The 26,716-nt window shown below is 40.3% G+C and overlaps 6 protein-coding genes across 6 annotated transcripts; 4 read left to right on the top strand and 2 right to left on the bottom strand.

The window, feature by feature from the left end:
• The first annotated feature begins 1,555 nt into the window (after positions 1-1,555).
• On the top strand, positions 1,556-7,702 carry ANXA9 (annexin A9). Its single transcript, XM_053475376.1, has 12 exons — positions 1,556-1,725; positions 2,439-2,535; positions 2,636-2,727; positions 4,425-4,538; positions 4,710-4,800; positions 5,380-5,459; positions 5,543-5,602; positions 5,796-5,886; positions 6,333-6,428; positions 6,677-6,735; positions 7,087-7,209; positions 7,354-7,702. The coding sequence occupies exons 1-12, from the start codon at positions 1,678-1,680 to the stop codon at positions 7,414-7,416; spliced, it is 1,014 nt and encodes a 337-aa protein (XP_053331351.1). The 5' UTR covers positions 1,556-1,677; the 3' UTR covers positions 7,417-7,702.
• Positions 7,703-7,843: 141 nt separating this feature from the next.
• LOC128505077 (phospholipase A2 inhibitor gamma subunit B-like) lies at positions 7,844-10,460 on the bottom strand. Its single transcript, XM_053475377.1, has 5 exons — positions 10,218-10,460; positions 9,578-9,691; positions 9,147-9,290; positions 8,606-8,740; positions 7,844-8,436 (listed from the first exon to the last, which is right to left on the bottom strand). The coding sequence occupies exons 1-5, from the start codon at positions 10,354-10,356 to the stop codon at positions 8,183-8,185; spliced, it is 786 nt and encodes a 261-aa protein (XP_053331352.1). The 5' UTR covers positions 10,357-10,460; the 3' UTR covers positions 7,844-8,182.
• A 1,648-nt stretch (positions 10,461-12,108) lies between these two features.
• Positions 12,109-18,098, bottom strand: LOC128504370 (uncharacterized). Its single transcript, XM_053474404.1, has 6 exons — positions 18,060-18,098; positions 17,863-17,956; positions 14,325-14,435; positions 13,867-14,001; positions 13,408-13,542; positions 12,109-12,731 (listed from the first exon to the last, which is right to left on the bottom strand). Exons 1-6 carry the CDS (start codon positions 18,096-18,098, stop codon positions 12,109-12,111), a joined length of 1,137 nt encoding a protein of 378 aa, XP_053330379.1.
• A 529-nt stretch (positions 18,099-18,627) lies between these two features.
• Positions 18,628-21,020, top strand: LOC128504369 (C-reactive protein-like). The gene is made up of 2 exons (XM_053474403.1): positions 18,628-18,682; positions 19,935-21,020. Exons 1-2 carry the CDS (start codon positions 18,628-18,630, stop codon positions 20,582-20,584), a joined length of 705 nt encoding a protein of 234 aa, XP_053330378.1. The 3' UTR covers positions 20,585-21,020.
• Positions 21,021-21,564: 544 nt separating this feature from the next.
• Positions 21,565-22,483, top strand: LOC128504368 (C-reactive protein-like). The gene is made up of 2 exons (XM_053474402.1): positions 21,565-21,595; positions 21,834-22,483. Exons 1-2 carry the CDS (start codon positions 21,565-21,567, stop codon positions 22,481-22,483), a joined length of 681 nt encoding a protein of 226 aa, XP_053330377.1.
• Positions 22,484-23,493: 1,010 nt separating this feature from the next.
• LOC128504367 (C-reactive protein-like) lies at positions 23,494-25,806 on the top strand. The gene is made up of 3 exons (XM_053474400.1): positions 23,494-23,566; positions 24,144-24,243; positions 24,961-25,806. Exons 2-3 carry the CDS (start codon positions 24,175-24,177, stop codon positions 25,612-25,614), a joined length of 723 nt encoding a protein of 240 aa, XP_053330375.1. The 5' UTR covers positions 23,494-23,566; positions 24,144-24,174; the 3' UTR covers positions 25,615-25,806.
• Positions 25,807-26,716: the final 910 nt, after the last annotated feature.

Here is a 26,716-nt window from a genome sequence, read left to right as displayed (position 1 = left end):
TAGTCATATAGGTTTATTTCCAGTAATTAGGGAGAGAATGCCTCCTGGGTGGAAGCAGGGGTTAACGTGGATGGGGTCGAGCCGGCGTAGCTGAAACTGGCATGCGGTCAGTCTGGTTCTGTGCTGTAATTCCGGAGTGTAAAGGCAACAAAATCACCAGATCTTCTGGTCAAACCCATTGCAGGGCATGGAACGCGCCACAGGGGGCAGTTCGAGGTACACGGGGCAGTTGGAGGTACATGCCAGCAGAGATCAAAATATTGTCTCTGCCCTCTTTTTCACACTGATCGTGGGCTAAAAGAGCCTTCACTCTCTGCAAGCTGCTAACTCAACACTTCATTTAACCCCTTGAAACCCCGTGCTGAGCAATGTAACATGCTTTTTTTCATACCTTCTCCAGCTCCCCATGAAATATGAACGAAACAATGCTAGTTATCAGCAGTTCAGTTTTATCTATAAGATACACACTAGGCATGAGGTCACTAATGGATAATCTTGTGTACGAAAGAGGGACTGACTATCCTGAAGAGGGACACTTGGGAGGCATGCTTTTATGGGTTAAACCAAAGAAATCAGCTCAAACAGAACTCACGTTACAAGAAGCGACAGGAGGGTCCTGTGCCTTTAATTAGAAAGGGTGGACGTTGAGGGTTGATAGGGCAGTCTGTTACTTGATAAGCAAAACCCACCCCTGTGCCAGTGTGCGCCCCACCCCACCGTGCCAGCCTGCGTCCCACCCCACCGTTACATACAGCTTGAGCCACCCTCCCGCTCGTAAGTATTGTTTTTACTCTGCCGTTGCGCTTCACCCTCCGCCCGATAACGCTTTTATTTGCAGGCTTCCTGCTTCGCTGGAGCGTGGCAGGGAATTAGTCGGCTTCAGTGCTAAAATATTTTAATCCTGATATCCAGGCGAGAGTATTTATATCCCAAAACCCTGTTACCCGATCACCTCCCCGCTACCCTAACAGGAACTCAACGAACTACCTCCCAAAGTTCTGCCTTTTATTTGAGACCCAACATTCTTTATTCCTCCCGCCTTATTGGGGGTCCTGTTTCCTAGGACATACATCGGTGTCCCCTAACCAACTACCCCTAGGTCCTGATTTCCCTGGCTTTCCACCATTAGCTTCTGGAATTAAATGGGCTTTCACGTCCCTACGTCAATACATTGATATTATGTTCCCATGAAACCAATGCCCAAGCTGTCACTGTTCCAGGATAAAGTCTTCTTACTGTAACAGACACTAAATCTTCCATAATTCTGACCTTCCGAGGTCAGCTTAGGTTAGGTGGCATCATGAATCCAGACCTCACATGATATATTTGCATGTCTTTGTGCATATTTTTTTTATCTCACCCCTTATACACAGATACATTTCTTCGTCCCACATTCCATTTTGGTGTTGACGGTAACGTACAGTAACTTGTCACACAAGGACACAATAACTACAACATTCCTTTACACCGTTTGGAGGCCAAGTGCCGTCTCCTCCCCTCTCTCCTTGGCACGGGGTTGTTTGCTTACTTAAGAACTGCCAAAACCAGTTGCACATTGTCAATACATAGTTTCGCATCCAGTGTTCCTGGAAGCTATAGACAGCGCGTGATATCTCGGTTTCTGCACTGCCCCACTCACAGAGATATCTTGTACTCCAGATCTGTCCGTAAGACAAAATGACGTTGACTCAGGAGATGCTGAGCTCCCTCCACCTGGCCGATAAGGTGAGTGCGTGGACATCATTGGCTTCTTTACTGAGATATCTTTTTCTAAGGCAGTAGGGACGTCTCATCACTCACCTGTACGCTGGACTGAGATTTCCTGGAGGATAGAAAGGTTGGGGAGATCAGACAGTTTGCACCCCAATCTTCCCCTGGTTGCCCAGCGTGATACAGCCTAGACTCTGCTCATCGGCCATACTACAGAAATGAGTGCAGGCGCTAGGTATGAAGTCCCATACGGCTCCTTCACTCATTCACGTTTACGCTTAACCCACACCCACTGCATGGGAGAAGGACGCATTGGTCTGGCAAATGTCTTCTTAAGGGGCTTTCTTTTTCTAATATCTTGACAATGGACCTCAATTTCCATGACACACATCCTAAACAAAATTATTAAAATATATATTTATATATACTTAAAAAAAAAAATATATATACTTATTTATAAGATGTTGTTCTCACCTTTCACATAACATACAAAAAAGTGAATTTACTTGTAACAAAGCACAGCCATGAAAAAACAGTCCATAAGGTCACCACGTGCTGCTGCTAGGATTGATGACTCTTGTCTACATTGTAGACCTGTTCCTTGGTTTAACATAGTGCTAGTGGTGACTAAGTAGGACTTGACCCTTCTGTAGACATGTTATTAGTATGATGTAACTTTGTTGTGTTGCGTTATCCTGGATGCTCCTTCCCTTTGTATTGTCCCACAGACAGGAGCCTGGGGTACCCTCGGGACTGTGAAGCCTCTTAAGAACTTTGAGCCGGAGAACGATGTGCATAAACTGGCTGAAACCCTAGCAAACAAAGGTAGTGACGGCTGCCGATAGCTGGCTAGATTACTATTAAAACACACGCGTCATTTAACATTAAATATGAATGAGTGACCTGTTTGTCCCAACAATGGCAGGAAACCGTCAGACCATTATTGATGTGCTGACCAAGCTGGACAATGACCAACGCCAAGAGATATTGCGGTTGTACAAGAAAGATGTTCAGCAGGTATGGTCAGTCTGAATTAGATCAGAAGATGTCTCTGATATAAACATTTATGTTGCTTCCAAACACGAGTCCTCCATGCTCTCCTTAAATCTGGTCTCTCAAGCCTCGCTGACCTGCTTTTCTGGTACGGATAAAAATTATATTAGCTTGGAGCTATGCTACATTATCTGTACAAGTTATTCTGATGTAATGCAGCTTGTGTATGATGTCATCAAATTAAACCAATCCCTGAATATGTTCTAAATTGATATAATAATGAGCAAGTTACATTGCGTGGCTTGGACTGTAACCCTCTCCATCTGTAGTATGGATTCTAGACTCTTGACCCAGGTTCCTGCTCAAATATATGAAATATAGTACAAGAATGAGGTTGAAGCCATACATTTTGTTAAAAAAAAAACACCTGTCATCTCTAACAAGCCGAGAAACCTGTTTGGGCTGTAAACGTCACTCTTCTGTAAACATCTCTAGAATTTAACTAAACAAACATGTTGGATTTGAATGGACTTTTGGAATCTGGCTCATTCAGGCTTTCTCGGAAATGACGCATATGATCTTAATACCACAGGTTCCTGGAAGCAAATGGGAAATAATTAAAGAAAAATGGATGTTGACATAATTTCACCCAATGTATTAGGGAGTCCTAGACAGGAGGGGCCCTGGTACTTCCAGGAGGACACCATATCAATGGATCTGCCATTCAAGAAGCCATAACCCTATTGGTTAGGCACCACCAGGCATTAAAAGAGACATTCCTGGTAGAATCCCCCCATATGCATTACCCCCTTTTCCTCAGCTCTAACACTGGCTCTGCGATGACTCTGGGTTGGGGTCCAAAAGGACGCCCATGGTCATGAGAAAGAGCCCCCATTGATTTCCCACTAAAGAAGCTGCAGCTTCTCCAACAGGCAAGCACATTTAGTTTTTGCAGCTTTGAATAATGCATAAGAAAGTATATACAAAGTACTTTTGTACGCATTAATTATTTAGGGCTCTCCCCGGGACACACGAGGGTTCAGTTCCAACCCGTCTCTGAAAAGTAAGGGAAGAGTTTTATAAACCCAGACGGTACGACCAGCTCTATCTGAGAAACGAGGCTTTATGATAAATGCACTTTTTTGATGAAAGTATGTTTGATCGATCCCGTTTCTGTTTCTAAATAAAATCAGCTAATTAGAAATCAGTCAAAAAAACTGAGATTTTAACATCAGGCAGCCTGGGAAAGCTCAGATTAGATCATTAATTTGCTGATCACAGTAACCTCCCCTGCCGCCAAAATGGAAGGAATTTATGGTTGGAATTTGATTATGTAGAAATGCTTTTGTGCCGTAATGTCAGTGACCTCACACCAAAAAGGCAACTCGCTCAATTTAAGGATGATTCCCGTACGCGTACATAAGCCAAATCCAAAGGAGTAGGCAAAAGCGTGGTCACACATGTCCAAGATGAGGTCATAAACCGGCATAGAGACTAGAAACCTGAGAATCACATGAGCAATAGGAATTTCTGGGGCAATTCCAGGTAGGCAACAAAAATGAGGAAATAAATCACCTGAATGGAAAGGAGGCAAACCACACCTCAGAGGGCATTTCTGCTGCATCTCCAAATCAGACCACAACACGTGTCATTTATCGCCGTTATTCCATTGTTATAGTCCTATAAAAGTAATCTGATGAAGATGTCTGCGCTCACTTTAGGATTTGACAGTGAATCTCAAATCAGCCCTATCCGGCGATCTGGAGAACGTGATTTTGGGTTTGCTGAAGACCCCCGCTGCTTATGCCGCCCAAGAACTCAAAGCAGCAATGAAGGTAAAAACACATCTAGAAAAATCATTTTATATATATGATAAAAAAAAATTAAATCTACCCTCCACCTCTCATCATCCAACTTCTGCCTGGTTCCCACAGTCTCAAAGACCATCGCAAGATGAAGACAAAAATGGCTACTAGAGCACTTGGAATGATGTAATTGTCTTTTAGGGGCTAGGTACAGATGAAGCCACATTGTCTGAAATACTTTGCACTAGATCCAGTCAACAGCTTCAAGAAATCCAGGCTGTCTATACGCAAGGTAAGAAGTATCGACGAGAAGCTTTACTGAGCAACCGCTACAAAGTACAAAAGATATCAGAGGACCACGGCTGGCAAAAGAAAATCCTATCCCATTCATGTGAATTTGCACATTAGATATTGGAATATGGAATTTACTGTAAAAGTATCTTTGAAGGACACAGCTTGGTGGTTGAAAATTACTCAGTGGATCCCAAACCAGTCCTCAAGACCCAGATATGAATTTCTTGAGTCTCTCTACTGGAATGAGGACAGGATTGGGATCCACGGGCCTATAGAGAATGCCTACTGAAGCTGCTGAGATGGGTTGCATTGGAGGTGGTTGAATGGCAGACTGGAAGGATTCTAAACAGCAAAGGTACGGTTGAAATGGAAACACTTCCATCGTGAGCTCTGATTGGCTGAACAGTGTTCCAACCAACTATGAACTGTACATTAAGTTAGATCTTCATCAAGTTAGATTAAAGATGTCCAACTCCGCTTCTCAAGGTCCCCATCTTTGATGACGGGATGGAGGCTCATGGTCACCGATATTCATACACCTACAACAGAAAATGACGCGTATTTCTTTTCTTGGCAGAATATAAAACGGAGCTTGTGAAAGACATTACTTCTGATACGACCGAACCATATACAGATCTGCTTCTGGCACTAGCGAAGGTAATTAAATTCATCTTAATTAACCAAACTGGGGTATAGTCAATGCCAACAAGGAGTAATGATGTGTATGTATTTTATTCCAGGGCAAGAGAGAAAAGGAATCAGGGATTATAGATTATTTGCTCATCGACCACGATTGTAAGGTCAGTGTATGTCTGGATAAAATCATGAAGATGATGGATGATGACACATTAATTGCTCTAATGGACAATATCGGTATCTCCTCTAATTTATTAATAATTGATATGTTTTATCTCAAAGATGCCTCCAGCTTCAAAAGAATAGTACATCTTTCTGTTTAACATTTTATGTCAACTTTCATTTCTTTTTTTGAAGACTTTGAGCGATTTAGGACCCAAGAAGTCCCCCAACATTGCCCAATGGATTACAATTTTGACAGAAAGGAGTCCGCGGCATTTGAAAAGAGGTAACACATTTGTTAACTTATTAATATGGGGAGCTTTTCTTCCTGCATTGCTAATAAGATGAAATTCTTACAGACTGGAGGTGTCCAAGCAAATTAATCACCATAGAGAGGCATCATAGTCTGGTGCTATCACCCATCTATCCTTTCCAGCTCATCTCTATGGTTTTTCCATGGTGTTTTCAGTAAAGCAACTAGCACTCTAGCACTCCATTGGAAGTAGAATCACATGAGTTTCTATCTACTAAACTATAACAGTAAGGCCCAAGAAGGATAAAAAACGTGGCTTCTGTATAGCTGATCTGCAAAACATTTAGCATCATAATTTTATATATATATATATGTTTTTTTTTTAATTATTTTTTTTTCATTTTTTTGTCTCGATTTGGTTAAAATGAGTTACAAAATGTAACTAATTTTGGCAAACGCCCTTTGATTTTGTGTTTTAGTGTTTGACAAGTACCAGAGCGCCAATGCCGTGGATATAGAGGAAAGTATTAAGAGCCATTTTAAAGGGGATTTTCAGAAAGGTTTACTGACCCTTGGTAAGTGCTTTGAATATGACCAACCTCCCAACTATGGCATTAAAAAATATTGCCAATTACATTCAATATCTAAAAATATATATCGAATGTGTTAACATTTTTATATTTATGGGGATTTTTAGTATGTTATTAGCCATTGTGATCACTTTACTTTGTAGCCACAGAAATATCTCAGATGCCCTAATACTTACACGATTTCCAGATGTTGGGTTATTTCTGATTTGTATGGTTTTTTTTTTTTTTTGCAGTGGCCGTGATGAAGAACACACCGCTTTATTTTGCGGACAGGCTGTACAACGCAATGAAGGTAAGAACTGGGGTTTCAGTCTTAGGCTCACCCGATCGAGGACCTATAGTTTTGTCTGTCCTTGGCTGAGCCAGTTGCATACCGTGTCAACGGGATAACTAATTGCCACCAAGCTTCTCATGTAGCGATAATGCTGCCGGTGATGTCACCTGTGATTTTATGGCCGTCAGACATGTGTGATGTCACCCATGATGTTATCATAAAACACTTTGAAGATGTAAAGCTAATGATATGGCACACGTCAGACACATTTTCGGCTAATATTAAAGCACCTATTTTACTCCCAGTCCTCTTGATGGTGGCTTAAGATTGTAGTAAGGGACATTGACGGTATATTTTATCCTTTCGCAGGGCATGGGGACAAATGAAAAAACTCTTGCGCGCATTCTGATCTCCCGGAGCGAAATAGATCTCCTGAGCATCCGAGTGGAGTTCCGGAGAAAATATGGGAAGTCTCTCTACTCATTCATCAAGGTGAAACACTAACTTTTCACAAAGCTCTCTGATTGAAAACACTGTTTATTTTTACCATATGAAGTCATCAACCATACCCGTCACAGGCCCTCTCACAGATCAGAAAACACAATATAAACAGAAAATATGTTTCCATTTTTTCAGAGTGAGGTGAAAGGAGATTACCAGTCCTGTTTGCTGTCCTTGTGTCGAGCAGAAGACATATGAAGATGTGAAGCCTACCAATGAAGACGCTTACTAGTCCCAAAACCAAGATGGATATTGAACCGCAACTAGCAATCATACATAAACATTACGAACCTTCCATAAAACCTATAGGACATTCTCCACCGACCTGCCGTTTATTTACTCAGTGATCCCACATTAGACTAGGAGAAAATGTTCCCACCAGTGAAGGTTGAGATCGGTACTCGGGTCATCTCTGTACAAAACGATATTCATATTACAGTTCTCACGCAGGGAAACGATCACCAGGAAATTTCCGTAAAAACCCGACGCCGATGATGTATTTCTATACAGCGTGACCCTGAGAATTCGACCCTTTTCTAGGATTCCATGAGAGTGGTGTAGAAACACTATGTATTGATTTACAATGGATTTTAAAATTCTCTGTCCATCAACTTCTACTGGAACATAAGACAATAAAACATTTTTATTGTGAGATTTGATACACTAACAAAAAAGGGACATTTATTTGTAAGATTCTACATTTGGTTCATGCGATTAGATTAAAGTGAGTATATTCTGTGATAGTTCTGTCTGGTTGGCAAACACTTCTTGTCTGATGAACGTGTTGAGTTGTAAGCTGTACTTTGAAAGCCGGTATGCGGAGTGTTTCTCCAGCGCCCGAAACAGCACTGACTGTTCTTGAAGCAAAGTTGGTGGTAAGAAACCCAGAGACAATTTCATTAAATCAATGTCAATAGTATAGAATGTTTCATGGAACTCGGTCCACTTGGGTGTCTCGTGAAGTTCAAAAAGTCGAAGCATAGACTGTGATTTTCATCATGAAATAGACAGCAAGGATCATGGACCAAGGTCTGCAGGGGAGTTTGGCGCCAATGACGCTCGTTGACGTGGTTGCTGGGATGCCCGTGGGACTTATGGCCCCGGAACAGGAGATTTCTAAATCCATATCTACTCCGGCAATGTTGAAAGTCTGATTTCCAAATGTACAGATTGATTCCGTGGCACAACCAGCAACACTAGAAACACTTTGCGCGTTAGCTGAAAGAGAACATGGCAGAGCTGAATGAGCCAACATCTCGTGAAGGTAGGAGTGCTTGCTGTGGTCGACCTCTCATGCCTCTAACCACAAGCTAAAGAATGAGCTGCTCCCCCTGGCCACTTACATAGTTGGAAGGCATGGGACTGTATATAATGCTATGGTTCTTACCTTTCATCACCACATTGGCACAGTTTTTCTCCTGGCCGGTGCATTCCACAGTAACAAAAGCGGTACACTTAACGGCATCTACCTCATTACATACAGAGCAGGTGAATCCATTCTTTGGAGCATTGGTGGGGGGCACTGAAAGGTAAAAATAGACAATTTAAATAATAAAAAAAACGTTTTTATGGTTTGCACAATAGATTTCCTATCACGGTCTTTTCTCTGTCGAGGTTTTACAAAGTCGTCTAAGAGGCACTGGACAGTTAGTCTCTCAGATACTATTATTGAAATAGGATTGTATACAGTTAAAGCCAGACGAGCTTAAAACTGTAGCTGAATGGTGACCACCATAAACAGAATTTAACAAATTATGGTTTTAAAACCATAGACATCTAACATTGTTAGAACAAACAAGGACCGTAAGATATTGGATGCTGCCATCTACTGGCCATGTGTTACATGACGCTCTAATCACTGCACGGGTCAAGAACACAGGTAACCATTAAAATGGTAGGTAGAACGGCAAAGAATTTTTGTTACTTACAATTAAGCGATGCTGGAGAGCAGTTGTCCGTGTTACAGCAGGCAGTGGCCAACTGAACAGTTCCTTGATTGTGTGTGATACTCCCAGATACTCCACAGGACGACTTATCTTGTTCACACGATCTTCCAAACAACCCAATTTCTCCTTTATTTATACATAGAAACACAAAATGCTATTACATGCCAACTATCAACGTTTTGATCTCCATTATAAAGTATCTATGATGCTGAACCTTACTAGGATTATGACGACAGCATTAATAGGGGACACAAAAAACAAAAGCAAACAAAAAGCAAAACAATTTCCATGATAAAAAAGATACAAAGATCTTAATGGATCCCAGAAATGGCCATTCCTGACTTTTATGATGAAGACAACATCCATATTTTAACAAGTTTTATTTTAACGCTGAAACGTGAAATAAAAATTACCAAGCGAGAAAATTCCAGACATGCAGACGTCATCGTTAGACTGACAAATTTTGGAAGGTCCGGTGCATGAAACGCCAGTGTTACTGTAGCATTCTATACAGGACAGAGAATACCCTGAAAGATAAAACGGAATTAACGGAACAAGGTAGGAAACTAAACAGACATTTTATTCAGATGTTGTGACAAAATAAAGATATTACATGAAAGCAATATATATTTTCTTCTAAGATCCACCATCTGTGTGTTATTACGAACGCCCTTATAATTTATTTTTAATGTATTCATAATAAAAGGGAGGTAAAATAGTCATATACTAGGCAGAGTTGTCAAACATATTAACGCCAACACCGACTTATCATATAATTTGATAATATGTCCTATTACTGGGTGAAGATTTGTGAGAACTGGCAGAAAGATAAGTCTCCAAAGAAAGATCCCTCTGAAAGACCAAGAGCTAGGTGGGCTAGCAACTTCTAGACAACGGGAAAAGATTAGCCAAGTAAACACTGAATAGCAACTCAGACCGCTGGCTGATAGATCACTCACATTGGGTGCCTTGGGTTCTATTCATGAAAGAACCCCAAATACCCTACAGGTTTTGTTAGCTATATCTACAGTATGTAATACACAGAAAACCCACCTGAAGCCACCAGAGATAAGATGAGACACAGCACGGGCAGACACGAATGCATGTTGTAAAGGTTCATGTGGACGAGCAAGACGAAAATAACGAGTCTTCTGAAATCAGAACAGGTGAAAAGATCAGTTTTGTTATCCATTAACTTTTTTTGCCGTCTCGTAAAAGAAGTCACTGGAACACAGTAAATGACGAACCGGCATGAAGATGGCTGGGACAACAAGCAATTACGTTACATGAGGTCACATGACGTTTATAGAGTGCTAGGAGATTCCGTAATGCTGTGACAATAAGGGGCAGTTAATTCTGTGACCCTTGGAAGCCGGTGCAAAGCTATAGAGTGAGAACCCAGGGCAGCGAGAAGCGAGGAGATACAGGGTGGCAGCAGATGGCTCTCATCACCCAGACATGACGAGGCTTCATGGGTCTACTCAAAGACCATCCAGGAAAATCACAAGGACATATTAGGTGAACTATACAGAAATTCTTTACAGCAAGGAAGCTCGTTGGGAAAGCTATGGAAAGTACTACTTTGAGAAGCTTCTAAGACCAAACTGGGTACATGGGTACATGCAGGCAGTGAAAGTTCCATAAAAATGTAATATGAAGCAAACTTTGCATGGGCAGATTTTCAACTAATTTAGATCTACAATAGAAACTTTTTTTCTGTAACGCAATACTCCCTATGGAATAAGGAAATTGGCATAGACTGAACATTTTTGGGGTTCCAGGGTTTACTAATGCGGCACACAGCTGGTGATACCATCGCTAACTCTGTCAATAAAAATATTAGAGGAACCATGGCAATGATTCTGGTGGAAAGCAGATGCAACTGGACCCCAAGTCTCAATAGGTCATGTTCCTCTGCAGCCCTTCGCCTTCTAGACCACGTGTGTGAGCTGAAGACCCCCGGAAATTCCTAACATCGCCTTGAGGGTTTCTATGGCTTTATGTTTAAATGAATTTTCAGCCCGCATACCCTGGCTACCTCAGACGTAATGAAGAAGCAGAAGAAGATTGAAGAGCCATTGGGTGCAATGATACAGGCTTCAAGTTTAGGAAGTTCATTTCCTCTAACCTCTAGGATGTAAGAAAAACATAATACAAAGGGTTAAAAATATATCCACCTGAGCCACCAATCAGGAGGCCAAGTGCGTGCTGGAAAATTATTGTATTTACTATAAACAAAAAATAAAATTATAAAGTGCAATAAAAAAAAACTTTTAGAAACCTACGACACGTTACAAATTAAACACTTGATTTGCTTTAACTGCATTAACTCTAAATGGTCTCATTTGGTGAGAAAAACATACCCGGAAAATATATATTAAACATCTTATACACATAGAAGTTACAAAAAAATAAAAAAAGCCACTACAAAAAAAAAAACAAGAAAAACAAAACACTTTTTTTAGTTATTTCGCAGCTGGAATGAACCAAAAAATGTAATTTTTTTGGTAAACTTTGTGTAAAGTTTAATTTTACTTAATGTTTCCATTTTTTGGAATTATACTTGCCCCTGTGTTTACAGAAGTCACAACGTGCCCACACGGGCAGAAAAAGCCACTTCATTTAGGAATCATGCTTTATCTTTTTATTTGTAATGAAATCATTTAGAACAGCGCACGCTAATTTAAACACATCAATATAAATATACATATCAATTGCAGTTTTAACACATTATAGTGAGATTATTTCTGCGAGAATCTGTGATGTACCTAAAGGTGCTAAATATTATGAGGTCATAGAAAAATGGACACGGGGAGAGAGACAGAAGGAGTATCCTAGTATATAACCACACTTGGTCACACAACAAGGTAGAATAAATAAAAGTTCACTATAATACATATATTTTTATTTGTATAATTGGAGAAAAGAAGGATATAATCAATGCTTAGACCAGAGTTTTTATAAGGGTAGTGAGGGCCAGGGACCAAAAAGTATAGTAGAAATAAGTATTAGTAACAGCATTCGATGTAGTCCCTTTTGTGTTAGGCCCGTCAGGTATGGTTACTGGAGATTCTGGAGAGGCAGGCAGCGAGTGCGGAGAGGCAGGCGGCGAGTGCGGAGAGGCAGGCGGCGAGTGCGGAGAGGCAGGCGGCGAGTGCGGAGAGGCAGGCGGCGAGTGCGGAGAGGCAGGCGGCGAGTGCGGAGAGGCAGGCGGCGAGTGCGGAGAGGCAGGCGGCGAGTGCGGAGAGGCAGGCGGCGAGTGCGGAGAGGCAGGCGGCGAGTGCGGAGAGGCAGGCGGCGAGTGCGGAGAGGCAGGCGGCGAGTGCGGTCCAATAGATGGCGTTTCTATACTCGTAGTTTGGGATTCAGGCCAAGTTGGTTGCGTACCTGGCTTGTCGGACTGAGTTGTCGGGGTACCGAATGAAGTGTTTATAGATGGTATTTCTGGGTCTCTACAAGTTATTCTGAAAATAATGTCTTCCCCGAAGACATTTACAGAATTATTTCCAAAGTTGCAGATTGGGTCCATAACACAACCACGAAAATATAAAACTGGACCCGACCTTGCTGAAAGATAAGAAATTAGAGTCAAAAACCGCCACAAATATGGTTTGTTTACAGCTAGTTACAACGGAATAAAAAAAAAAAAAAAAAGATCTTCCTCGTAAATTTAACAGAGTAAAACATTTTCCTCACAAAAGGTAGAACTTGGCAAAGTTCCAAGTACTGTGAGCAGCAGCACGTTCAACTTGTTGTACTGATTCTTTAGTGAATGTAGGGCAATCCCTATCAGAGCTCCCTAAAATGATGATGCTGTTAATATCCTCCCAAGCTCATCTTTGGATTTGACATTCCTGAATTCTGTATCTTTGTTTAAAAAACAAGTAGTTCAATGATTTTTTTATATTTATTATTTTTTAACTGGGATGCCTGTGCCTGCATTATTCGGCTTTTGACTTTGGGTTCATGGAATGCGGTTGACTTATGGGTGCAGGCCATGAGGGTGCCCTCTCCTCGGTACATTTTACATTTGGAAGCGTACCTATTATTCCTAGCAAGCTTCCCCCTGAGTATTCTGTAAACCTGTGCATTGGCTTTTACTTAGTGTTGAGCGGGTAAGGCTGGACACCCCTCCAATCTGGGCTAGCTGGATTCTTTCTGGATCCGCTGGCATGACTATCATCAGATAGCGGACTATTACTAGAGCTCAACATCTCTGGTATTGACCGACTGTCCTATATACCTGAAACGACAATGGTGCCACACTTTCTTTCGTTTCCCGTGCATTCCTGGCCCCCGGGAGAGACGCAATGTTGGGCCGTTGTCCCGAAGCACTCTGGGCAAAGCAAACCATTCTTCACACCCTGAGGAGGTGAGACTAACAAAGAAAACAAAAGTGAATCTTAAGATCCCCCATCTAAGTCTTGATAGACAGGCACTCCTAGGTTGTAAAATTAACAGGCTTGTATTAATATATTAAAAAGCACTGCCTTTGGGCACGGTGGGTACAAACATCTCAAATGGGAAGGAACATAGGAGTGAGCAGGGGTTTATAGACCTGGTGGGGTTGACAGCAATCCACACCTGCAATACTCTAGTAGAGGTCACCTAATGGTCCATTTGGAGGTGACAGCTATGACACTATTATTGGCAACACAAACTATGTTAAAAACATAAAACTAAAACATGAAATTAATCTTACACGAAGGAGGTACAGGCTCACAGTTGTCCACATTGCAGCAAGAGGTCGCCATCTTGAACTGTAGCAAAGGGACATTCAACGCAAGTCCGCAGAACAGACTCTTCCCACATGCTCTGTTGAACACCCTCGTTTGACCTGCATTTATCGACAAGAGGTTGTCTCTCATATGAGGTACTTAACCATTATGCGTTACATTAACAATTACATTGTACTGGCACAAAAAGAAAATATTTAAAATTAAAGAATGAAAAACCAATTGGGAAATCTGTACCCTCAACATGGAATGAAACGATATTTAATGTACACTGACACCACAGTTAGGGGGTAGAGGTTTAAAACTCTGGGAAATGTGTTGGGACAGCAAAATATTGTCTCTATACACCCAGGGTGTTTGCGGGTATACACAGTACCTTGACTTAGATCTCATAAAAAACATCTATTGGGCTAATAGAACATACCGACCATGTAGCTGTGAGATAGACAGGTATCACTAGAATCACACGTCGTTCCCACGCCGGTGCAGCTGACTTCAGACTGACTGACGCAGGAGATACACGACAGAGAAAATCCTGGGAAAGTAAATTAAATCATTAGAGGAACTCTCGCAAACCGCAACTCCTTGAATTGTGTCAAGCCTTTTAATAATCCATCGGCAGCTTCCCAAGAGCCGAATTCCCAAATTGAGACAGTTCAGGAGTATTCTGAATTGCTGTGGCCAGAAGCCGATTAGAATTTCCATAAATTAGAATTTCTCCGCAACGAATCCTAGAATTGTGAAGTTAATGTAAATTTGAAAGAATATATATACATTGTTTTGTGTATTCTTCAGGACGGCGAGGATAAATGAAGAATTTGCGTCCGCGTTGAGGTGGCCTCTGACCAAAGGACTGTCAAGATTTCATCCCAAAGCCATAGGTTCTGCATCACCAGATAAATTAACCCAAAAAAACCCCAATACCCAAAAAGATCCTATCAACCCAGGAGAGCTATACTTACCAGAGGCCACCAGAGAAAAAAATCACGGCCACAGTCTGGATCATAATGTATGAGTTCAGGTGGAATGCAAGATGAGAGAAACTGAGGTCTGAGAACCTTGAGGAGCAGTTATAAGGCGCGAATCTCGGCAGAATTAAAACGCATGAACCTTTTACCAGATCCGAGGCGTTAAACTTGGTTACTCATTAAACCAGTGACATCAACATCACAATGCATATAAAATATTTCTATTAAAATAAAGTAAAATATACATAAACTGGTTTATGGAGAAAAATCTTACCAAGCAAAAAAGAAAACAATAAAACAGTCTGTGTGTGTGGGGTTGAGTCAGGCCACAATATTGTATTATTATGCGGGGATCAGCATTAAGTGACATACATGGTGGACAATGGACTGGAATAAAGGAATTATTTCAGTAACATGACAATTTCAATCTAAAAAAGACATCGGAGGTCACAAAAGCCTATTCAATTGTCTCAAATTTCTACTAAAGACCATATTTTCACCTGGGCCAATATGGCTACATCCCATGATGTGTTCTGGACTAGAGCAACAGGGAGCCAATTGCCCTATTGAGCAACCGCTGATCTCACCACCCAGCCCATTACCACCATAGAGGATTGGGCCATGTCTGCACAGTCCTCCATGGTTTACGTTCATCCAGGGCTGCTCATACTTGGGCGTAATAGTCTCACTCAGCAGTAATGATGGGGTCATGGAGGGGAGGCTGCTCCATTTGTCTACTACCCTCTTGACAGAAGCTGTAGAAAGTACAAACTCGCTCTTTAGTCAATCCATGGCATGATGTTGTCTAGCCTCTGCCAAGCCAGCTCGTTGGCCGCTACCATTAGTTCTATAACAACAACGCTGCGTCTGAGTGTGGAGACCTTGGCGTCTCGTTAGCAGGGCTCGTTGAGGTTTCGTCAAATTTAACTATACAGAGAATAATAAGCCACACAGTAAAATCAGACGATAACATTTCAAGTGAGTCTTATTTTTTACTTTCCCCACAGCAAATACTCGTAAAGATCTTGCAGAGAGATAATATGACCTGAATGAACAGGAAACAAAGGCAGAGGCAGGATGAGGCTGATATATATTACATTCTTCATTTCTAAAACTTTTTGCAGAGGGTTGAAAGAAAATATTCAATCTGGTCTAACAACTTGGTATCGGCGTAAATTATACATTGTCACCGTATTTACTCAATGTACCAATGAGATTTCCTACTGATTGCCTTTGTTACTTGAGTACACTTCCTGTTTTCACTAGAGGCAGGTGAGGGCGGAGTTAAAGGAAACCTTTTCTAACTCCAATAGCAGAAGAACTCGCACACCAGTTTGCATGCAGTAAAATGCATTGAAGCGCATATAAAACGGACTCAAGTGTATATTTTTTTAAAATTGGGGCTGTTCCCTTAATTAATGGGAGGAGACAGCCTATGGCAAATGTCGAAGTCATATCTTGATTCGGACAGTTTGGCTAATTAAGACTAGGGTACCTAGTGTCGGGCGCTGAGCTCTCTAGCGGTAGGTTAAGCAGTGTGTTGGAGAACGTACCTGGAATGTTCCATGGGTATTTTTGCTTGGTGCTTCCCTCTGTTGTCACCTCTTTGGTCTTTGAAATACTCCAGTGTCAACTCCTTGAACTGCACTATAAGTCAAACGAGGTAGTCCTGAAAAAGCCTTTAATGGCCTCGGTACGTAATCGATTTCTCAGATATCATTCACCAACACACACGCCCAGACGCCATACACTAACACACTCTCTAACACTACACACATTCTCTCACACACACACTTTCTCTTTCCCAAGATCCATGCAGCCCATACAGCTCTCTGTCCCACCGTCTACCCCTTCTTTGTGCGCAGATCGGTCTTCACTGCATACCATACTCCATGTGAGCTGTCGCTCGATCCCCCCCCCCGGTTGCCTTGGTTACCGGGTGATGAAGTCCCCCCCTTTTTATATGTCCTGTTACTTAGTAGCCGCAGCTATTACAATAATGTCCGTAAGAACCAGGACAGTTCTTATTGTTACTCAATAGGCAAGCGAAACGACCATCAATCTGGGTCACCGACTAGTTTGCATACATCTAATTTACGATCTTAAAATGTCACTTTTTAATTACTTGTTGTACATATTGATTTATGTATTTGTTCCTACTTCCTTACCATTCTCTATTACTTAAATGACTTTAAATAGTTTTAATTTAATAGATGTTTACATATTTATCATACCCGGAAAACTTTCTTAATATGAAAAAAAGCAAATATACAATCAAACGCCAAAATAAATGACATTGACGAGGATAAGATAATTATGTTTTCATAGCGTATTGTTTAGGACTTTGGTTCCTCTTTCAACATCCGTTTATAGGACGGGTCTGGGAATAAGCCAGCTATTGTGTACCACGCCGGCTGACGATATAAAAGGAGTTTCATGGGGTGCCCAGAGAGCAGAAAGAGAAGAGATTCTGGAGACTCACCATAAAGACACGATAAAGGTAAAACCTTAGATAGAGATGACACACATACATACACACATACATATACATACACACACACATTCATACACATACATTCATACACACATCATAATTGTATTATATGTATAAATGCTAGCTAGAGCTTTAAAACACAACTGAAACATTCTAAAATTGACACTTGCTGATCTAGAAGGGAATAATTTACAATTTTGCTTGTATAATAAAAAAAAAAAAAACAAACAAAAAAAACCTAGCAACCGTTATGAATTTAACATCAAAACAGGGCTGGTGTGGAAGGGGCTGGTGGGGGGGTGGGCAGCGGTAAGGAAAGGCTCCAGGCAAGGAAACCGCGTGATGTGAGATTAATATAATGAGGTGCGATGGAGTATGTTGTAGTGTAAGCATGTGTGAGGGTGAGTATGTGTGTATGTATGTGTAATTGTATGTGTAATTGTATGCATCTAAGTGTGTGTGTGCAAGTTTCTAGAGGGGGTGCTGGGCAAGGTGGGCACTCAGCTGTACTTGCCCCCAGGCCAAAAGGTGCCAGTCCACCCCTTCCTCAGCTTTGTCACAAAAGCGGAAGCTGATGGGCTGTTGCCATAGAACCTAAAAACATGTAATTGAGAAAAAAAGGACATAATTACGTAAGATACAGTGATTACTGTGTCTACATAGAACAGGACCTTTAAGACACCATCATTCCATCTACCTCCATCGTCTCAATGATCTCCGATCCAGCCAAGTCCATGTCTGACCAGTGTCCATTGCCTACTAAAAGGCTTCTAACGGGGAGAATCTAAAATCATAAAGTAATCATGTTTGGATTTACTGGTAGAACCTGCTGACCCCTTTTTTTTGGGAAGTATTTATGCAATAGTTAATGATTGGCACATAGCGAAGGGCTATTAACACACTTTGTGCTGAACTTCCAGAATAAGAGAAATCACCAAAAAGAGGAAGGCGAAGGACATAAGATCACAGATTCAACATTATCGAACAGGGAAAAACCAGGTAAAATTTCTATTTAAACGCATTCTTCCCTACTATTTCTTGACTATACGCATTTTTGGCAGTCAAATGATCTGTTATGTTTTTTCTCTAATATTGTGTAACATTCGCTTTGGTTGCGCAGGTACTGAAAAAGTTTATCAATATGATGATGAAATGTTAATCCCGTTATCTAAAACGTATAAGCAGCTTGAACAAATATTTTTTTTTAATGAATTGTATGGTTTGATGAGTCATGAGTAAATAACCCTCTGTTTTACCCCAGGACCATGAAGAAATACGCCCTGTGGTTTGTGTTTCTCGCAGGAGCCCTTGCACAACAAGGCAAGTTTTTCTTTCTGCCATTCTGGATCCAACGCTTATTATAAAAATAAAATGCTGCATAAACAAACTACTGCAATTTAACACAAAAAAAGCTGGTTTTGCCCCAGAATGACTTACTGTTGGTGATGTAGGATTTCAGGATCTCCTGAGAGGTGCACTGGTTGGTCAATTAGTGTTCATTTTCCCCACCTGTGTTAATTACAAGCAAAGTATCATTTCCCATATAGCGGGGCGACGAAAACCAAAACTGAGAAAATCTGCCTTAAATTTCTCTAATTATCCAGGTCCCCACTTTAGATTTACTCCTTTAATAAAAATCATAAGTTTCCCTACCTTGCCTCTACTACTAAATAATACACCCGACAAATGTATAACCGGCAGGTCGTGGGTAACTGTTTCTGTAAGTCATGTTATATACTACTTGGTATGTCCTGTCTACCCAATGTACAGAGCTATGGAATACATTTATAATAATTTTAAATACAATTATAAATGTATCATTTCAAATTTTAAATGTATTTCAAATTTTAAATTTATAATTTCAAATTTTAAATTTATAATTTCAAATTTTAAATTTATAATTTCAAATTTTAAATTTATAATTTCAAATTTTAAATTTATAATTTCAAATTTTAAATGTATAATTTCAAATTTTAAATGTATAATTTCAAATATTATTATTAATATAAAATAATCCCCTTGGGCAGAGAATATAATGGGTGGGGGCAGGTGTCTTCGATAACCTTTATGTCATATTAATTTTCTGGATATCAGAGGTCGGGTAATAAAATGTAAATATCCCTTAACACCAGAAAGGTTAATCCTGTAGAAGAAAGGTTTTAATAACAAGCCTCATGTTATTTGTCCTTTTATTATACAATTTACTTCGGCATCTTTATCGCACAACCAAGAAAAAAAAAAAGCGTTATCCTGATAAAAAGCATCCACAAAATCATCCATCTTTGGCAAAACGGCGCCGTAATCATTTATTTCAATGATCATATCTTCTCGAATACAAAATATACAATAAATATCCTTGTATTTAGCTACAACCTTACAAAATCCTACAAAATTAATCTAGACATTTATCGAGCTCGAATTTATAATTTCTGTGAGCTTTATTTGAAATAAGTAGGCCTTCGATAAACTATCTTGAAACCAGATAAGCCATTGAAGCTGCAAAACATTATTAAACATACTAATGATAATTTGAAGAGTTTTTACATATTCTCATTCTTTCTATAATATTTAGATTTGAGCAGCAAGGTGTTCCTGTTCCCCAAAGAAGGTGCGACCGCGCACGTGATTCTGAATCCGGAGACAGCGAAGCCATTAGACAAGCTCACTGTCTGTGCTCGCTCCTACACAGAACTCAACCGAGAACATCCTCTCTTTTCATTGGCACTCAAAGCCTCTGGAAAGGACAACATGTTCCTCATCTTCCCAAGGCCACCCAACGCTTGCTCCGTTTACATCAACCAGGAAGAAATCCGCATTAAGATAGACACAGAGGTTCTAGACTGGAAACACACGTGTGTGAGCTGGGACTCCGAAACCGGAGTCATCGAGCTCTGGGTCAACGGGAAACTCTATCCAAGAAGAGTTTCAAACAAAGGATTTACTATTCCCGTCCCATATAGTATTATCTTGGGGCAGGAACAGGATTCCTTTGGGGGTGGGTTTGATGCCAAGCAATCCTTTGTGGGCGAATTAAGCGATGTCCACATGTGGGATTATGTGTTGACTCCAGAAAACATACAGAAAGCTTGGAATAACGATTTCAGCGGATCTCTCATTAGCTGGACATCTCTGAAATATGAGGCGAAAGGAAACGCTTTGGTTCTCCCCAAGCGTCAGTGTAGGTATTTGGGCTCCGAGTGTCCCATACACGATTCATGCTAGAAACAGAAGTTGTCAAAATGATTCAACAATATAGTAGCTGAGTGCATAATACGCTTTGCCTTTATCTTAAATCCCGGTTTATGTTGATTCTGCCTACATTATCTAGCCACATGAAGACTTCTTTCAACATGTCCTTCTACATTCCTTCAACCAATTACCTGTCGGAGATGAAGTAGACATAACTACCGTTCCGGTTATACTCATAAATCCATACTTCATCTTGTAGTGTTATAATCTGGCTGCTTCTTTGCTTGTATTTACTTGGACACCATGCTTAGTGGTTCTAAGGTTGTCCAACGTTTTGTGAAAAGGAGAAGAAAGCTTTGCAAAGCCTCCACCTTCATAAGCGATTATCTTTGTTCCGGCGGTTCTTAACCGTCCAGCAATGAACATCTCGATATTTTTTATAATGAGCAAAATAAAAGAATTGAGACAATAGTTCTTCACCGATATACTTTTTTGTTTCCATGGAAGTTCATGATTGATTGTGCTGTGATTTCTCAAAAAGCTAAGGCCCCCGGAGGTCTTGATATGTATGGACCTCCATCCTCTAAAAAATGTGTTCAAAACAATTTTTTTAAAACCAAAAAAATCACAAAGTATGGCACGCGTGGTGTCTCACACTTAAACGTTGCATTTACCATATCGATGCTGTTCAGAAAGATCTAAAATACAAACTACTCATTAAAACCTTGGTATCCTTAAACGAAAAGAAAATGGTTGGTCAGCTGGAGCAGAGAAACATCGTAGTTACCATACGTTCCAGCTGGATATCTGACTTTAATACATAGATAACAGAGCCCCCCAAAATGTTCTCAAAATAGAATCAGTTAATACTTTTAAGTTAACAAGAACAACTTTAAGGGAAGACTCTGGAAAGAACGCATGTTTTTCACAATAAAAAAAGAAACCGTAGGACTGTAATGAAAAATAGTCAATTACGCCCAGCTTTGATTTGTAAACATGAAATGGTGATACGGATGGTGAGGAGTTCCTGGTTCCAGAATGTTTGTCAGAAAATCAATTATAGAGGGGAAAGTCACTAAAAATGCTAAATATAAACTAAATTTGGCTTCCGACTGCGGACGGCATCAGAAATTCAAACCAAGTTTATAGTAAACACTGATACCTGGAGGATCGGGACTAGACCAGAGTTGGGCAGTAACATCATCTAGGTTGCTGATAAGAGTGTGTACAGAATTAGACTTATAATAGTTTCTTTATTCCGTTTTGTTTGAATCTCATTTAGATTTGGGCAACAAGGTCCTTCTGTTCCCCAAAGAAGGTGCGACCGCGCACGTGATTCTGCATCCGGAGACGTCGAAGCCATTAGACAAGCTCACCGTCTGCGTTCACTCCTACACAGAACTCAGCCGAGAACATCCTCTCTTTTCATTGGCACTCAAAGCCTCTGGAAAGGACAACATGTTCCTCATCTTCCCAAGGCCACCCAACGTTTGCTCCGTTTACATCAACCAGGAAGAAATCCGCATGAAGATAGACACAGAGGTTCTAGAGTGGAAACACACGTGTGTGAGCTGGGACTCCGGAACCGGAGTCATCGAGCTCTGGGTCAACGGGAAACTCTATCCAAGAAAAGTTTCAAACAAAGGATTTACTATTCCCGTCCCATATAGTATTATCTTGGGGCAGGAACAGGATTCCTTTGGGGGTGGGTTTGACGCCAAGCAATCCTTTGTGGGCGAAATAAGCGATGTCCACATGTGGGATTATGTGTTGACTCCAGAAGACATCCGGAAGGTTCTGTCTAATGAGAAGAGCGGAAATGTCATCAGCTGGAATTCTCTGCAATACGAGAGGAAAGGGGGCGTCCTTCTACAACCAAAACGTGGCTGTGACTCTGTAGGACACACAGACAGCCCGTATGCTCAATGTTAAGGAGACCGAACATGAAATGATGCACGTCTGCTATTACGCTGTTAAAGACAATCTGTCATTGTATCCAATTCTTACATTTTAGAGTAAATCTTAAAATGAATCTTTAAGTAAATCTATATAATGCCGATTACAGATTAAAAAAGCGATATGCCTGTGTATTAGAAACCTTCATTATGTGTATACCAAAACCAGCCGCCATTCTCAGCATCTGCATTTCTATTCCACCCCAGCCTCCTGCACATAAAATATCTAAAAACAATGATTTTCTTTGTATATCATGTAACTAATTTATATTTCTTCATTATCTTATGCAAGTTTGCACTTTAACGGAGCTCTGAATTTGCACTTTTGCCTCAATGTCTGGAATTTCCTGATGCAGTAAATAAAATGTAAAGTGTTATTTCACAATATTTCCTTTCGCCTTTTGCCGAATGCTTTCATATCTGGATTATAAGCAGCTGCCCCTTTAACCAGCCATTCTGAAAGGCGTTACAAAGAATTATTAGGTGTAACATCCTGAGATTACAATATACACAACTCTGCTAAAGGAGGCTTGATGGTAACTGCCTTAATTTTATAAAATTGTACGCATGTACATGCAGGAGGATAGGAAACCCCAAACAGGATTCTGATGGGTCTCATGTATTTGTACTTAAATCTGCCCCTTGACCTCCCCCAGTAATATATACAGTGGCACACATACTCACTCACGCTACACAAACACACACATGAACTCATAACACACTCATTCATGCTTACACACAGGTATACACATACCCTCATGCTAGACACATACATCTACGGTCATGCCAACACACTTCTCCATCTGACTTCAAGACAAATGGCGCATTTCTTATGCAACTGTCCAAACTTTTCCTGTTTTTTTTGTAATTTGTCATGAAGCCAGATATTCGGGCTCCGCTGAGAGATTTATTGGGTGGAACTGCTTAAAAAAAAGGGTTGGTATTACAAGTATTTAAACAGAGACAGATCCGTGTGGCACCATTGCTAAACGGTGAGCAGAAGGAACACGCTGATAAAACGGATCACGGATCCAGGCCAGCATTATATGCAAATAAAGAGGTGATGTATGAAGAAAATTAAGATTTTCTGGAGATCAATTTGTACCGATATCAGGAACATTGCATACCTATGTGGCAAAAGTAGATTTAACACATTCACGGAATATATTAAAGTTAGGAAGCTTTAGTCATATGCTTATGTGTTATTTTAACTTGTTTGGCTTAATATATATAAAAAAAATGTTCCTTTAAAGCTGCTGTTCCACTTACGCAAAATATGATCTATGCGCTATCGAATCTTAAGCAAATCAAACTTTGCATATATTTCATTTTATTCTTTCCTCTGGTGGTTAAAAGGTAAGAGACTTAGAAGTAAAAATAATTAAAGAGTTAAGAAGCTTCTTCTGTTTCTATAGCAACAATTTATCAAAACCGGCTCTTGGGACAATTTGATAATTAAGCAAAAAAATGGATTCAGGCAAAATTTGATATTATTAAATAATTTCTGGGAGGGGTTTGGGGGACCCTACTGTCTTCACACAACTTTTAGCGTATAGATACCGTTACCTATATTTATTACGTATACGGAACGTAGAATGTAGGAATGTTTGTCTTATTAACTGGAAATGTTCTGTTAGGAGCAGGGGCCACGGACCATAATCTACAGAGATGGAAAAACATATCCTGTGGCTACTATTCCTCACCGGAACGATTGCACAACAAGGTACCCACGGAGGGGTAAAATGTAGATATCAGAAGCACACTTCTTGTACAGGGCAAGTGTAATAAATCTTATTTTAAAAATATATATATTTTACCTGAATTGGAGAAAGTGGTAAAAGTCTGATGGTCCTTGAGTTCTGTTTTCTTGAAGCAAGATGAACCCTTGAGGGCAAGAGACAAAGTGGTCCATGTCTTCCCTATAGAGTTGTCCTTATTGCCAAGGCTGTGACCAGGAACCCATTAATATTTTCCCAGGGACTTCCCAAGAGCTAATTTTTGGTGGGGCTGGTATATGGATGTAGGAGGGAGAAGACAATGGTTGTCACTTTTACCACCATTTTGCTGCGCCAAATTTTGACCAAACCTCATGGTGCTCCTAAAACCCATTTTCTACATTTTATGTTTTGGGAGGAACGGACTAAGTCTAAATAGACCAGTGGAAACGCCAACATTGTTTGTAATCAAAGACTCTTGTCTGGGCTACATGGAGTACGAGGAATTTCTTGACTGCAGTGTCGAAATGTCATATATAGCTATAATAAAGTCATGTCTCCTACTATAATACATAATGTTGGACGAGATACAATATAGATTTATAGCTTATGAACCAACCCTTTCAATCTTAAACCCGCTCTCACTAGATTACATTTCAAAACAGGGCAGCGAACGTCTACTTGTGCCTCCTAACAGGTTGTTCTAACCCTATTTTCCTTCATGTTTCCATTTTCCTAGATTTGGGCACAAAAGTCTCTCTTCCCGAAGCAGACAGACACGTCATACGTGATCCTTAAACCATTGGTCTCGAAGGCTTTAAATAAACTCACGGTCTGCCTTTGGTCCTTCCAAGAATTCACAAGAGATTTTTCTCTGTTCTCCTTAGCTACTCGTCAAAGTGACAATGCCTTTCTTATTTACCCAGTATCAGAAACCGAGTACTACGTCTACATAGACGGTGAAGGAGTCAAGATGAAGAAAGACAAAGACGTTCTTGAATGGACACACACCTGTGTTAGCTGGGACTCCGAAACTGGAGTGATTCAGCTCTGGGTCAATGGAAAACGCTTTCCAAGAAAGGTTGCCAAAAAAGGGGCTTCTATTTCTTCCCCAGCCGCTATCATCCTGGGTCAGGAACAGGATTCCTTCGGTGGTAGCTTTGATGCCAAACAATCCTTTGTGGGTGAAATAAGCGATGTTCACATGTGGGATTACGTGTTGTCCCCAGAAGACATACAAAATGTTCTGTCAAATAAGGAACTCAGTGGGAACATCCTTAGTTGGAGATCTCTAGCGTATGAGATAAAAGGAGAAGTCCTCATTCTGGACAAACTTCAATGCAAGTCACCTGGGTACTCATCCAGCTTGTATGTCTCATGCCATAATTATTAACCGTCTAATAATTAAACAAAACAGTTTGCCATTAACATACAATTCAATTTAAATACTTTTATACATGCATTTACTTACATGTATGGATTTTTAATATCGATTCATCCCTATGTATTCTATCCTACGATGTCATAATTAGCTATTATACTGCTTAATCCTTCAATAACTCAATAAAATCATGTTTGCATTGAATGACGACTGTGTAGCTCTGAAATTACTCAACAATGAAAGACAAACTTGGAACATGATGTCCATCCAGAACTCCATATAGCGCCTGGAGGCATATACAGTATCTATACCCCCCCCCAGGCTGTATACAGTAATGTAGGCCGTGATGTCTAAAACCTGGTTTTATCACCATGTGTTCCGTTAAATACCTTCTATCTGCAGACCTGGAGGCCGCCATTGTTGTCAGTCATACAAATGGCTAAGATGCAGCTACCTAAAACATATCATACAAGCATATTATATTATTTAAGCATTAATGCGAAAACTACACGAAAACAGTGTGATATTTTTGAAAACAAAACAGCCAAATACAAAAAATATATAACGCACAAGGCAACAGAATATGATGGTGCTATATAAATCAATAAGTTAATTGTCTATTAATTAAAATGGGCATTAAATGAGGAGCTGGCCGTGGTGCTGAAGCAGTCAGTCTCCATACAACACAGCGTAACATAATCCACCCTTCATGGGTACTGCTAAGCGTTTTAAGTAGATTTGAATGAAATATATTCTTAATTTGTAGTCTCCACTCATAATTCATAAGTAGTGACTACAGCCACATAGTTGAGGGAATGCTAGCCCCTAGTGTTTAAGCCGTTATATATTTTTTCCTTCATTCTCACTCACTTTCCCTTTTTCTTCCATTTCCTTAATGTTTGGTTCTTAAAGGCCCCTTAAGACTAAACGTTTTTAAAATTGCCAAACATAATAAATTTAAATATACACCTTTAACCCCGATTTAGTCTTGGAAACGGCTTTGAGATACCCTGGCATTTAGAAACACCAGAATTTATATCAAATTCAAGGCAGCTAGAAATTTATAGCTTTGGTTTTTAGGTTTTAATCGGGTTTTATTAATTAACAGCCTAAA

This window comes from Spea bombifrons, chromosome 9 (genome assembly GCF_027358695.1).
Source record: "Spea bombifrons isolate aSpeBom1 chromosome 9, aSpeBom1.2.pri, whole genome shotgun sequence".
Taxonomy (NCBI): domain Eukaryota; kingdom Metazoa; phylum Chordata; class Amphibia; order Anura; family Pelobatidae; genus Spea; species Spea bombifrons.
This window is presented reverse-complemented; position numbering and strand designations above follow the sequence as displayed.